At 38.9% G+C, this 13,588-nt stretch overlaps 1 protein-coding gene across 2 annotated transcripts; it reads right to left on the bottom strand.

The window, feature by feature from the left end:
* Positions 1-9,880: 9,880 nt before the first annotated feature.
* On the bottom strand, positions 9,881-11,329 carry LOC119641878 (adenosine deaminase-like protein). 2 transcript variants are annotated; one of them, XM_038040768.1, is made up of 2 exons: positions 11,135-11,222; positions 9,881-11,079 (listed from the first exon to the last, which is right to left on the bottom strand). In XM_038040768.1, the coding sequence occupies exon 2, from the start codon at positions 11,067-11,069 to the stop codon at positions 10,242-10,244; it is 828 nt and encodes a 275-aa protein (XP_037896696.1). In that variant the 5' UTR covers positions 11,070-11,079; positions 11,135-11,222; the 3' UTR covers positions 9,881-10,241. The 2 variants fall into 2 exon arrangements, with proteins under 2 accessions (XP_037896696.1, XP_037896695.1); XM_038040767.1 differs by having other exon boundaries at positions 9,881-11,329.
* Between the last annotated feature and the right edge of the window lie 2,259 nt (positions 11,330-13,588).

Raw genomic sequence — 13,588 nt, 5'->3', positions numbered from 1 at the left:
TATCGTTGGGAAATTTTGAATTTTTTTACAAATATCAGCCATGTAAAATATATATTAACTAAATCTATACAAAAAAAAAAAACAAAATAGGTTCATGCATACAATTTTCCCAATTTGACTATATCTCGGAGGTAACAAACCAGTAATAGGATGAAAATGCATGAGAGGAACAAATCCAAAGTGTACAAAATATGCTATTTAGCACATGAATGGATTTAATCTCTTTAAATTTGTTGGAATAAACAAAACCCAGAAGTAACCTATAGAAGCAAATAATTATTTTATTACAAAACATCATGATTTCTTAGCGCCGACGAAGCGTTACTATTTGAAAGTTTAATGAATTGAATGTCATTCGAATGCGCCCAATGCTTTAACGATTAACTGATCATTTTCTATATGTCAAGTTTATTACGCAAGGGATTTAGATACAATCTGAGAGAAGAAGGGAAGAAAGAAAAGTATAAGAAATACTTTCGTCTTCATTTTTGCTTTTTCATAACGCTTTAACAATTATCTGGTCATCGTCTATAGGGCAACTTAATTAAGCAAGGGATTTGGATACAAACAACCTGAGAAAGGAAGAGAAAAAAAGAAGGAAAACTCTCGTTTTCATTCTTCAGAAATGTTTTTTCTTTCTCATATCCACCAATTGTAAAGTCAAAGTGATGATTATTTTGAATTAATTTATTAGCGTGTCCGACGTGGAGACTAAACAAATAGGGAAAGACTGTTTTGCATGGTCTATTTAAATAATAAAATGGTCAGCAGCCTAATCGGTTGGTATGATTCAACCAAACGTTACGTCAGGTCCTACCAACTTTTTATATTTAGTTCTTTCAGCACTTGTAACTGGAATAAACCGCTAAGAAATAGATAACGATCAATGTATTGCACAAAGACGAATTTTATTGTTAAAAATATGGATTATAAATTATAATTCTCATAAACTAACTTTATGAATTATTTTGCAGTCAACGAATGTATAAATTGATGTACTTGCATTTTTTGCATTTGTTTATTCCAGAAATATCAACGACTTGTAGTGTGCCATGAAAAATGCAACATAAGCAAATTAATGTAAACAACGACTGCACACTTCAAGGTGTGGATTGCATAATTTGTGATGTCACTGTCTATGCTCAGTTATACTAAAGCAGACCAAAACAGAAACATGCAAATGCAAAAGCATGAACAATGTCAAATTAATGAATGCACATTCAACCAAACTTGAATGTGCGAAGCAAGAGCAAACGTTAAGTGACAATATGTATTTAAATTAACTACAAATAGATGATTAAACCGATATGAATAAACTAAGATATATTTAAAACTAAACACCAATAATTTGAAAAAAATGTATGTTGATCTAATGAATTGAATATCTTTCTACCCCACCTGATGCTTTCATATATATGGCAAATTAATTACGCTAGTGGTTTAAGTACAACCTGAAAAAAGGGGGAAACAAATAAAAGCAAAAAAAAAGAAAAGAAAAAAAAAATAAACAGAAAAAAAGTAAACAAGAAAAAAAAAAAAACAAAAATTGAAGAAAATTCACTCAATAACTTATGATCGATATGCAAGATGTCACGCTGAAATTTTGAAATTTGTTACAAATAACAACCATAAATATATAGGCTATTGATCCCTTTAGAAACTCCCGAACCATTAACTGCTGCCAATAGGGAAGCCCGCCACTAGCGAGGGGATTCAAACGGAACCTACCTCTCGAACAGTAGTATTCCGCAGCCTAGCGAATACACCATGCCCACAACGCGCACCGCTACAAGACAAGTCCGCTGCTAAACAAGGGCAAATTTCCACCTGGTCAAGTCAATGGAATCGCCCTACATCAACCCTCGGTAAAGAGACCTAGGATTTACCAACGCGCCAAAAGTTAATACGGCAATACATTTCCCAGCGAAGCCCTCTTAGAGGCGCCGCTACATAGCGATACGAAGCGGAGTCCTCAAATCCAGCGAAATCTATGCCTACCATGCAACGAAGCTCGCAAGAATAAGGATGCATCATCCGAGCCTACAACGAGTCGTCCTCAGCGAAGTCAACGGCGCCATGCCTCAAATTCCAACCCACATCTGGTAGAGTCGGGGTCACCAGCGGCCTACCAGACCACCCAGAGCGAGCTGTTTAACCTTGTAGTGTCGGAGTCCCCAACGGCCTACGAGACCAGCCGAGTTTATCTGGTAAAGTCGATGTTTATAGTGGCTTACGAAACCAGTGACGGTGATCAAGTTTCACGAGGTAGACTGTTAGAGTCGGGGTCCCTTGCGGCCTACGAGACCAGCTACACGCGCCCGAAGGACAACCTAGCGATCGATTTCGAAGAGGTAACACCAATTAAAAGTCTTCACCTACCACCAGGGTCAGGTCAACAAATTGCGAGCCTTACAGTGGCCAACGTTCACACACGACCCTTACTTATCCGCCACCAATTCGACATTCCGGCGTCGTAAAGCCAAAAGTACATGAGTCCTGAAAGAACCTCTTCTCAACAAGAGACAGACGCCACGCCCGATGGCACGGCTATTCTAGATCGTCCGCGCTAAGCCTGATATGTCAGTAGCCCAGATCTCAAAGACGGGTATTGGCAAATCCTCCTCAAAACTACAAGCAAGGCTTACACTGCATTTACGACGGCAGGACGAGGACTTTTCCAGTGGAGGGTCATGCTATTCGGGCTGCACCTGCGACATTTCAACGACAGCGTGATTGGCCCTGACATGGAACCGCATGCATTTGCATAGCTGGACGACATCATTGTCATCAGAAAGACTCTGAGCGAGCCCCTGGCCAACCTGCGAGAAGTATTTCGTCGCCTAAGGGCCGCCTATCTACGAATCAAGGTGGAAAAGTGCGAATTTATCAAGAAGGAGTTAAAATGGCTGGTCCACGTGATCACCGAGCAGAGGATCCAAACGGGCCCCAAAAAAACGTCAGCCATTAGCGAGACGCCAATACACATGAGTGCCCGCGACTTTGAAAGATTTCTCGGCATAAATTTGTAGTATCGTCGATTCGTACCAGAATTCGCGGCCCTTCCGAAGCCGCTCACCGAACTGCTGAAGAAGGATAAACATTAGCGCTGGACTGAAGATCAGTAGACGGTTTTGGAAATTCTAAAAGCTAAGCTCACCAAGAGCCACATATTGGTTTGCCTTGACTTTTCAAGCCCGTTCGCATTGCAGACGTTGACAGTCACACCGGGTTAGCAGCCGTACTAAGACAACAGAGATCTCGCAAGAGAATCATGACGAGCCCACAGCGAAGCATTTTGGCATACGAAAGATGGCGTAACAAATCTGCAGCCGATATAACTGGGCCGGGATGCACCAAGACATTGCCCGTTACGTGCCTGAACCGCCAACAATACTAACCGGTCCAGCAGATGCCGCCCGGAGAAATGTTAACGGCACTGCTGGAAGAGCCTTGGTAAACAGTCTGCTCACACTTCGTAGAACCACTACCGCATACGAAGACGGGTCATATGATGCTCCTGGTTTTGTAGACCAGTTCTCCAAATGGGTAGAATTAGTCCCGCTCAAGCGAGCCGTCACTACGCCACTGATAGACGCCTTCCGAGGACGGATTCTCAGCGAATTTGGCATCTCCAGATGTCGTCACTGATAACGGGTGCAATTCACAAGCAGACATTTCCAGGGTTATCTACAAGAGATCGGAGCCAGGCACCGACTGGTGTTGGCACTTGGATTCCAGAAGCCCTACGTCATGGTTCGGTTTAAAACCCCGAACATCATCCAGGTCGAGGACACCATCATACGGGCGTTGATCTGCAGGATGTCAAGCCTGTCACCCAACACGGACAACGCCACGAAGCTGCGCGTCGCGAGTAGCACGACGATCGCTTCGGACGAGTTAGCCCCCTGCCGTGTGCACTACGTGTGAAGCTTCCATAACCGATTCTTACCCTGTTTTAATTGTTCTGTCTCTGCATGTAATTACCTGAATTGAAACTAATCAAATCTCATCCACAGGTTCTGCAAGATGAACTCCAGCAACAATGCCCAGTAGGGGTCTTCCTCAAACCAGCAGAGGGACCGTGACCAACCGTACGCCATGACCAGCCCGGCATCAGAACCATCCCCAAAAGATCGTGAGAGCCCCAATGCAACTAAAGCCAACGAGGCAAAATATTAGATTATGTGACTAATAATGTGGTCAATGAACGTCTTATAACGGCGCTGAAATTTTCTCCCGAAGGTAAAGTGAAGGATGCAAATAACGTAAATCAAAAGCGCACTGCTAAGTCGTAATTTGAGTGAGGAAGAAGAAAACGATACGTTTACTTTGAAAATGCCGTCATCGCTTGATACCAATGATGCGTTGTCTGTTGATAGCAATGAAACGGCTATGAAAGCTAAAATTAGTAAGATTTTGGATAATCTTATGAACGAAGATTGTATCGGTTCTCTTGCCACAGCTGATACCCTTGAAGCTCATTTAAATGCATGCCAACATGGTTTTGCTAATGAGCAGCCAAGCCAGCAAGCACAAATTCAACTGACGCAGATTATACAACAAACAATTACTCAGCAGCATCAGTCATCAAATCCCAGCACCACCTCGAAGTATGTTTTGATTCAACAACAACAAATGCAGCAAGTTACGTAAACACAATAGCAAACTCAACCGCAATAACAAACAGCGCTTCAGCGGAAAGGTCTTCCGTTATCGAACGAGCACGTTCATAAAGCCATGAAATATCGTGCGTTGAAGGAAATCTATAGGTAGACGGGCAGCTGTATGTGATTAGCCTCAGCTACCGGGGAGAGTGGGCAGCCGAACGGTGCAGCCGCCGACGTACCCGTAGGCGCTGAGGAGTACCCGCAGCGTCGAAGCCTTTTATTTATTTATTTATTTTATTTATTCCACTTATACTAGAAACTCAACTAAACAAATAACAGTCGAGCTCAATTGGCTCTTAATGCAAAACTTATATTAATTAACAATAAAATTGAGTATAAGCATAATAAAACAAATAAGAAGAAAAAAAAAAGCAAAAGAAAAAAAAGCATGTACACTATCAGCATAGGAGCACACTTACAACCGGTACAGGACCAAATTGCAAATGAACCCCTAAGCCATCGCAAACACGCATAAGCCTCGCAACCGATAATAAATTGACACTAATTCACTTTCGAAACCTAACGACTTTTTAAGGGTAAAAGCTAGGTTAAATACGACGTAGGTAAATCGCGCGTATTAAGCAATGTTGCTTTAATGGACTTTAAAGAGTCCGATAACGAGAATAAGTGGTAGACGTCATTTAGGTTCTTGCAAACGACTCTGAGCGGATTGAACAGCTCATAATTAAATTTACACTGATTAAGCTTAACCTTTTGGTTAAAGTGCCTAGAGAAGCGGTTAGGGACATTAAAGCTTATTTCACCAAGTAATGAAGGCGAGTCAATAGCACCATGTATTACTTTAATTAGAAAGGAAACGCCAAGAACAAATCTACGTTTCTCAAGAAACGGTAGGGACAGCAGAAGCAACCTATTTTCATACGGAGGAAGAGAGGCAATCGGATCCCAACCCAAATTTGTAAGGGCACACAGCAAGAATTGCTTTTGAACAGATTCAATTGAATCTACGTAGCACCTATATGAAGGAGACCACACAACTGAGGCATACTCGAGTTTGGGTCTGACCAAACACATGTACAGCCTTTTCATAATGTAAGGATCATCAAGATCTTTGGACCACCTTTTTACAAAATAAGGCGGCCCTAGCTTTGCTAATCGACAGCTCAAAATGCAAGTTAAAACGTAACCTATGGTCAAATAGAACGCCTAAATCTGTAATCGAATCGACGTCCTCCAACTTATGCGAATCTACGAAATACTAAGTAATGAATGACTTTCTTCTTGAGAATGAAAGCTTCTTACATTTACTCAGATTTAGTTTCAGAAGATTCAAAGAGCACCATGCAACAAAATTATCCAAATCACCTTGAGGCTGATGTGATTGCGATTCAACAGAGAAGGAAGAAAACAGTTTCACATCATCAGTATACATTAAAATCTGGCTGGAATTAACCACCGATGGGAGATCGTTAATTTATAAACTAAATAAAATGGGACCTAAGTGACTTCTTTGAGGTACGCCAGACATAACGGGGAATTCATCTGAGGTGATGAAGTTAAGCAGAACCTTGAAGGATCTGTTGTGCAGATAAGAGCTTATCCATTTCAGTAAATAAAAAGGGAAGCCAGAGGCTTGGAGTTTAAAGATAAGTAAGTTATGGTTACCCATATTAAATGCTTTGCTTAAATCAGTGTATATCACATCTGTGCGAGGGCCACTAGAAAAAACCTTGAAAAAAACCTGGTGCGGATATATATACCAATTAATGGCAAAGGCCAAATGCTGAGTCACATTACGCACGAACAATTTGGGCAAGACACTCAACTTGGCTATGCCTCTGTAGTTCTCAACAAATTGTCTACTTCCACTCTTGTGCATAGGAATAAGGAAACTACTCTTCCAACATGAAGGGGAAGCACCTAAATATAAGGACATGTTAAAAATCTTTGAGATCACACCACATAACTCGACAGCGCAAGATTTAAATACACATGATGGAATTCCATCAGGTCCAGGCGAACAACTGTATTTTAGAGAACTCAACCCTTTAAAAACATCATCTTCCGAAATAACCAAGCTAGGTATTGAAACCGAGTTAGTTATAGGATATGGGTAGTTTGCTGATAAATCACACAGAGATCAAGCAGTCTACCATTACAATTAGGGGTACGATTATATTGACCCAAATTATGATCAAACAACTCACTAAAGAACACAACAGCTCTATCAGACGTTGAAGTAGGAACCAAACAGCCAGAATTATCAGTGTTACACCAAGTGACTTGAGGCAAATTGAAGTCACCCAATGCAACGACCAAATCGGTGGGTCTAGACCGCTTGGCCACTTCACAAATGAGGGCAGCGTGTTTCCTGTAAATGGTGATATCAGAATTTGGGGGAATATAGGAGCAGGTTATAAATAGATGTTTATCAGGCATATTCGCACGAATAGCGATAAATTCAACGTCAGGAGAAGTGGGAAATTCAATTAAATTGGACGGGACTGACGCAGATATGGCAATGAATACACCACCACCAACGCGATTCACTCGATCCTTTCTGAAGACTTGGAAAGAATTGTGAAAAAGTTCCGACGAATGAAGATTGGGTTTTAGCCAAGTTTCAGTGAAGGCCAAACAGAAAAACTCCGCGCTCACCGAATTTAGAAAAGTAGAACGAATTTTTGAGTTATGGCCCCTAACACTTTGATAAATGAGAGATAATGGGTCTGAAGAAACATTTAGTTTTTTGAAGGCGACAAGACTATTGTTTTGGTATTACGGGGACGACCTCGAAGGATAAATTCTTTAATTAAGGATCCTACTGACCACAGTGATTTGTTTAACAACATATCACTGTTTTCAGTCGGAACTAATATTTTAAAAGAGGAGATTGCCCTAGCTTGAGAAGGAGCCATTTTGAAAATGCTAACACGCTTTAAGTTCACTGATGGGACTTTCGTCGCCAGATAACCTTTTATGTTATCCACCGATGTTTCAGGTGCCAGTCTTGACACAAATATTTCTGGGAGGAACTCCCGTCAAGCAAATGTCATTATTTGGAAGAGGAGGGTTCACGGTAGGAGAGTTTCGAGTTGGGGAGAATATAGATGGCGTTATCGCCCTTGCACCAGCAGCTTGTGCGACTTACCCAGTATGGTGACCAGCGTTCACATGCGAACAGCCAGGGCGAGAGGATGATTTGTTTTTCTCTTCATTATTTTTAGACGATGGCACTTGATTAGAGTAAGTGGCGGGTCTGGGCGGAGATACCCTTGCCACTTCAGCGTAGCTTAAAACCGAAGGACTTGCCGGCTTGTTTGTAACTATTTTGTTACCAACCGACTCAGCAATATCGGCAACATTAATGTTCATTTTAGAGTTAGAGGGAGGGGTAACTTGTACCAACGAATCAAATTTGGAGGAACTCAGAGGTGACGTCCCACACGCTACGCTAGTTGTTATTTTTCTGGCTTGGGTAAAGGATGAGTGCTCAATAGAACGACACTCATGAAATCTACACTTAATTAGCTCAAACTGCTCCCACAAGGAGCCGAGATTTCTACTCAATTCCGAGAAACCATTTCGCGTCTCCGTGAAAAGTTTGTAAAAATCAATGTCCCGCTGCCTACACTCAGGACATGACCATCTTAAGCCTTTAGACGGGTCAGCGACTGCATCAGCAGCACGGCCTAGAATACCGGCACACTTTGTATGACCAAAGCGTTGGCAGAGCCAACAAGAAAGGAATCTATACAAATCCGGGCCTGTTTTTGCGCGACAAGGTGTATATAAACACTCCATATCAGTCTAAAAGACAGAAGTGTTATAAGGAACAGACAGACAAATTGCAAAACAAAAATCCTCAACATAAAAATTTATCAACCAATTCGTGCAAAACTTCTCTGTTACGTTGACACTGTAACAAGAGATCAATAGCAAACCAAACTACGAACACCGAAAAAATAACCAGAGAAAAAGAAAGAAAACCAAAAAAAAAAAGAAATTTATATCAGAGCTCAAAATTTTTTTTGCAAAAATCGAATAAATCAAAGCGTAAAGAAAAAATATTTCTTTTACTTTGAATTCGCTCACTTTCTTCTCAGAGTATATCATAAATTCACACACTATAAAGCAAAATAGCCACGAAATCCAACAAAAAATGAAAATATGAATTGCCGAAACAAAATATAGACGACTATACCGCGCGACGGAGTTGCCAGACTGAATGTCTTGAAAAATGACTTGGCAAAAGATTGATAGAAATAGCCTCACTTGGCGTTGCTGTTTGAGAAGCAGAGGATTCGGCGGGTTCTTCTACTACGGGCAATTCCTCTTGGCGCGATGTAACAAGTAAGACAATTTTACAAAAGGCCAATTACAACAGCGTGTTACCCTTATATCCATTAAAAAGAATACATTCATTGCCGTTCTAGCTTTAGATGGCGATGTAGTTGATCCTGAAGGAACTTTATCAGTCGGTTCACAACCTAAAGGAAGTAGTATATAGCAACCGATAATATTTACGCCATGAAATTGGGTGAAATTAATGAAAATGGTACCTATCAAGAATTACTAAATAAACAGAGAGATTTTTCACATCTTTTACCGCAACATATATAAGACGGTAATAAGGAAGTTGAAAATTTGGATGAAATTAAACTACATTTGGAGGGTAATCTGCAGTCCGTAGAAGATCGTTTTCAGAAAGCTCTCACATTAGCTAGATTTGTCCATAAACACTGAAGCATAGAATTTCAAACTTCGTATATCCACTATAACGGCTGTACAAATAACTTCATTCCGTTTTTGGATAAAATTCAACTTTATTTAAAACTTGTTTGTCACAGATCTCAATAGCCGATAATGCACCACCATCTACAATATTTATTTCGAAGCTTGTAGATGCCCTCGCGGTAAAAACTTGACAGTTTGTAGGTGAAATTCTGTAACCAGCTCACCTGCTAAATATGACTGCAACGGTCTAAATAAGTGATAATGGGAAGGAGGCAAGTTTGGAGAATATGAAGGATGCACTTAAACTCCCCAACTTAAGCTGAAAGTTATTTCTTTGATTGCTTTTGTTATGCAAATTTCATCGTTATGGGATGCGACTTCTTCCAACACATCACGCGATAAAAAACGACGACTACGACGCAACCCAAGTCAGCGGCATTTTCGAACTCTCGCTTAATGTCCAATACTCGATCAGCCAAACGAAAGCCTACCTCTTCCTTTAAATAATCATAAAGTTTTGTTATTGCACCTACGGTAGACATTGTAATCAATTTCAATAAGCCTTAACAGATTCGAGTTTACATAAGCGTCAATAAATAAGTGAATTATTAATAAATGAAAATAATTTGTTGCCAGCGCCAGCAATTTTGTCGCCGCCAGAGGTCAGGTAATTCAGACAGCGCTTTAGGCGACAACTACCAGCAAGTTTCCATTATTTTACTAGGGGTATCGATGATGGAATTCTGCTCAAAACGAAAATTTTTCCAGCCAATAAATATCTAAGTAACTTTACGTGGATCATTTTAGTATCTTCTACCCCGATTATCAGGTCCACTGTTTTTCTTGAAGACAAATACGAGGACTGCAGACATGTTTTTAAGAATTGTCTGAACTCTCTCGAAAATACTCCATGACTTTTTGTTTAATTAACGCCTTCTCTTGATCATCAGCAAATGAAGCTTCTATGGCATTCACAGATAAGCGTTGTATGTCGTTTTTCGATAGCTGATAGAATTTATGAGCTTTTAGAAATTCTTGTGTTAATGTAGTGTCAAATATTCCACAATCATCACTACATAAAACGACTCTACACTGGGTATTGCGAAAAATGTTGGGAAAATGATGGGAATCGTAAGATTTCACGGTGGCGCACTTAATATTACTTGTTAAACAGCATTCTATGGTAATATTTTGTTTAACACACTGAAGGAGTTGCTCTTCATTTAGGAATGTCCCATGACCACATCTTTGAAAGCCAAAGTCCAACATTTCTTGTGCTTCCTTTACAGTATCTACTTCAGCGCAGTGTAAAGCCAAACTAAAGTTTGCATCTTTAGATTTTTTTAGCAACGGGTGCAAAGATTTAAAAGTTCCTTGAAAAGGATCTCCACTTAAATCCAAACCTTTGACAATGTTCGGGTATTTTTTTTTTATTTCTTCGGCCAATGTGACAATTTCTCCGGCTACTTCTGTTGGCTGACTGCGATCGATAGATATTAATAACTTAACTACGATATTATGCGCTTTTTGTGCGCTTTCTATAGTTTCTACAAGTACTTTTAAGTAATCTCGGCGCGACATATCAGCAAAACACCTCGGCGTTGACCTTAATTCTAAATATATGACTTTATCACGTGCAAAATCTCTTATAACTAATTCAGTGGCTAATTCTAAGCCCTTGCTGCTGGAGGTTAGTTCATGCATGAAAGTAAATCTATGAAAACATTTCTTCAAATTATCAGTCTGGTCGAATTCAGTCAACTTTTTACTTAGCTCCACATATTTTGGCGTTTTGTCACCGTACAGCTGAAGCCCAAGCTCGTGTATAGATCTTATGCATAATGAACCATGTAAATGAGCATGTAACTCTATTTTAGGCAAATTTTGTAAAAAGTCTTCCATTTTTAGAATAAAACAATCTGCCGCAAGCACCCTTTGCACGGAACAATTCCGAAAAGAAAAATTTACTAATGCTCAAAACGAATAAATATCTGTTAATCATGAAGAAGATGCCACACGGGGAGGATAAAAAAATTATTCAAAGAAGGCTGACACTTTGAGGTGTTATTCCTATTTTCGGGTAAAGACTTTAGCCTTGCCGTATTTTACACAGCTTTATTGGAATTAACAAATAATAGGCGGCTGACACGATGAGCCATCATATCTGTTTGGAATTAAAAACTCCCAAGTATTAAACACAAGGCCACGCTACGATATTTTTGAATGAAAATGTAAACGAAAGCATATCCTTTTAAAACGAAAAATGAAGCAATCATCGTAAATGGCACATTTATAACAAAAAAACAATTGGGTTAATCTTTATAATCTTCTCCTTAAATTTTATGACACCATTGAGAGCCTTTTCTGTATTAATTGATCCATAATTTGGAAATTATCATTTATCATTACTTGATAAAACAATTTGATGAATACATTGTTACGGAATTCCCAAATTCTGTTATTCCAGCTAAGTAATAAAATTCCTAAAAAGAGAAAAAACCAAATGCACATTCGCAGCGCGTCATGCAGCTGCCAGCCGAGGAAAGAGAGGTCCAGAAAAGCAGGTTAACGAACTAAAAATCAAGCTATAAAATTAGGTACAAGTAATATGATGGTAAAAATGTATATAAATAGAATATTTGTGGAAGGAAGGTTCAGTAGAAAAGGAATATTTAAGTTGAGCCGTGAAAGAATTGCCAAAAATAAATTGTGAATAATCCTACGTTTAGAGAATATAATAAGTAAATAAACGAAGTTTGAAGTGTATTTCTCTTGAACAAAATATCCACGAACCAGTGATGCGGACTTTATCTTAGAAAAGCGAATTTTGTAACAATATTTTAAATTTAAAATAAATAGCCTTTATTGTTTGTTTTTCATTTCTTACAAAGTGTGCGCTGCATAAACCAAATTTGTAAATTACACAATATATAAAAAATATAGATTAGTGTAGGACAAACATAAATTATATTAATTACCTTAAAATTTAAAAGAAACGATCGTCATTTTTTTTCGTTTTGTTATGTATGATTTGTCAATTGCCATATGGTTTTGTAAGCAGTCGAGAAAATTGGTATCGCAGCACGAGAGTAGGCATAACGGCTCATTATGTTAGCCCCCTTATGCCAGTAGTGCGAACTTTTTCCGTTCAATTTGCCGCAAATCAATTTGGGGTTAAAGTGGGAATTCTGGCTGTATGACCCACACCTTACCATCTTGTAGAACTATTGTGTTTTTCAATGAATTGTTTCACCCTAATCTACTTCACTATATTTACTGGCAGACTGCTAGGTTTCTGCTTTGCAAATTTGCCAGAAATATTTAGTAATCATTGTCCATCTTTTAGTTTACCTAAGGATCCGCATCATCCAGCATTTTGTAATTCCTTTCATTACAGACGTTATGGATCGGACTAACAAATCCAACTTCCTCAAATAAACAATTTGATTTTAATGTAACCAACATTTTATATGATCTTTCACACCAATGTTTTCGATTTTTTTGTTAGGAATATTGAAACCCTACTTCCATCATTCTATAATAGTATATATATGATGTATTGATATTTCTGCATCTCTTCCGATTAGACAACTTCGCTAACGAAGCAATACCAAGGCTTTCTTGTATTGTCTACATCCTATAGATGTAATATAGAATCAATAGAATATGCTCAAAAGCAATTCTTGCTGTTTGTCCTTGGGAATATGGGACCCGCTAGTCTCTTTGCCTTCTTATGAAAAAAGGTTGCTTCTTTTATCCTTACCGCCATTGCTTCGTGAGATAAGCTTTAATGTCCTTAACTTCACTTCATATTCATTAAGTTGAGTCAATGTAAATATAATTATGAGCTGTTTAACCCGTTTAGAGTTGTCTGCAGAAACCTAAATGACGTCTATCATTTAATTTCAATACCGGATTCTAAAAATTCTATAAAAACAATTTTGCTAAATACGCGCGACTTGCCTGTGTCCCATCTAAACTAACTCTTAACTTTAATATCTCACTATGATTCGAAAATTAATTGATTTTGGTTACTGTATGGTTACTGTATGTTTGCAATGAGTTAGGAGCTCACCCGTAATTCGGATATGTAATGATTGTGGGTGTGCCTCTATGCTAGATGTGTACACGCTTTTTTATTCTTTTCTTTTATTCTCTCTTATTAATTTATACATGAAGCTTATTCTTCTCCTATGCTTAGGCTATTTAGCTGAGTTTCATAT

Source organism: Glossina fuscipes, unplaced genomic scaffold (genome assembly GCF_014805625.2).
Source record: "Glossina fuscipes isolate IAEA_lab_2018 unplaced genomic scaffold, Yale_Gfus_2 185, whole genome shotgun sequence".
Lineage (NCBI taxonomy): Eukaryota > Metazoa > Arthropoda > Insecta > Diptera > Glossinidae > Glossina > Glossina fuscipes.
The sequence above is the reverse complement of the archived record's forward strand: the minus strand, read 5'-3'. Positions and strand labels throughout refer to the sequence as shown.

What these genes read in the sequence shown, in the direction of transcription:
- LOC119641878 (XM_038040767.1), bottom strand. Translation starts at nt 11,267, where the DNA reads ATGGAAGACTTTTTACAAAATTTGCCTAAAATAGAGTTACATGCTCAT.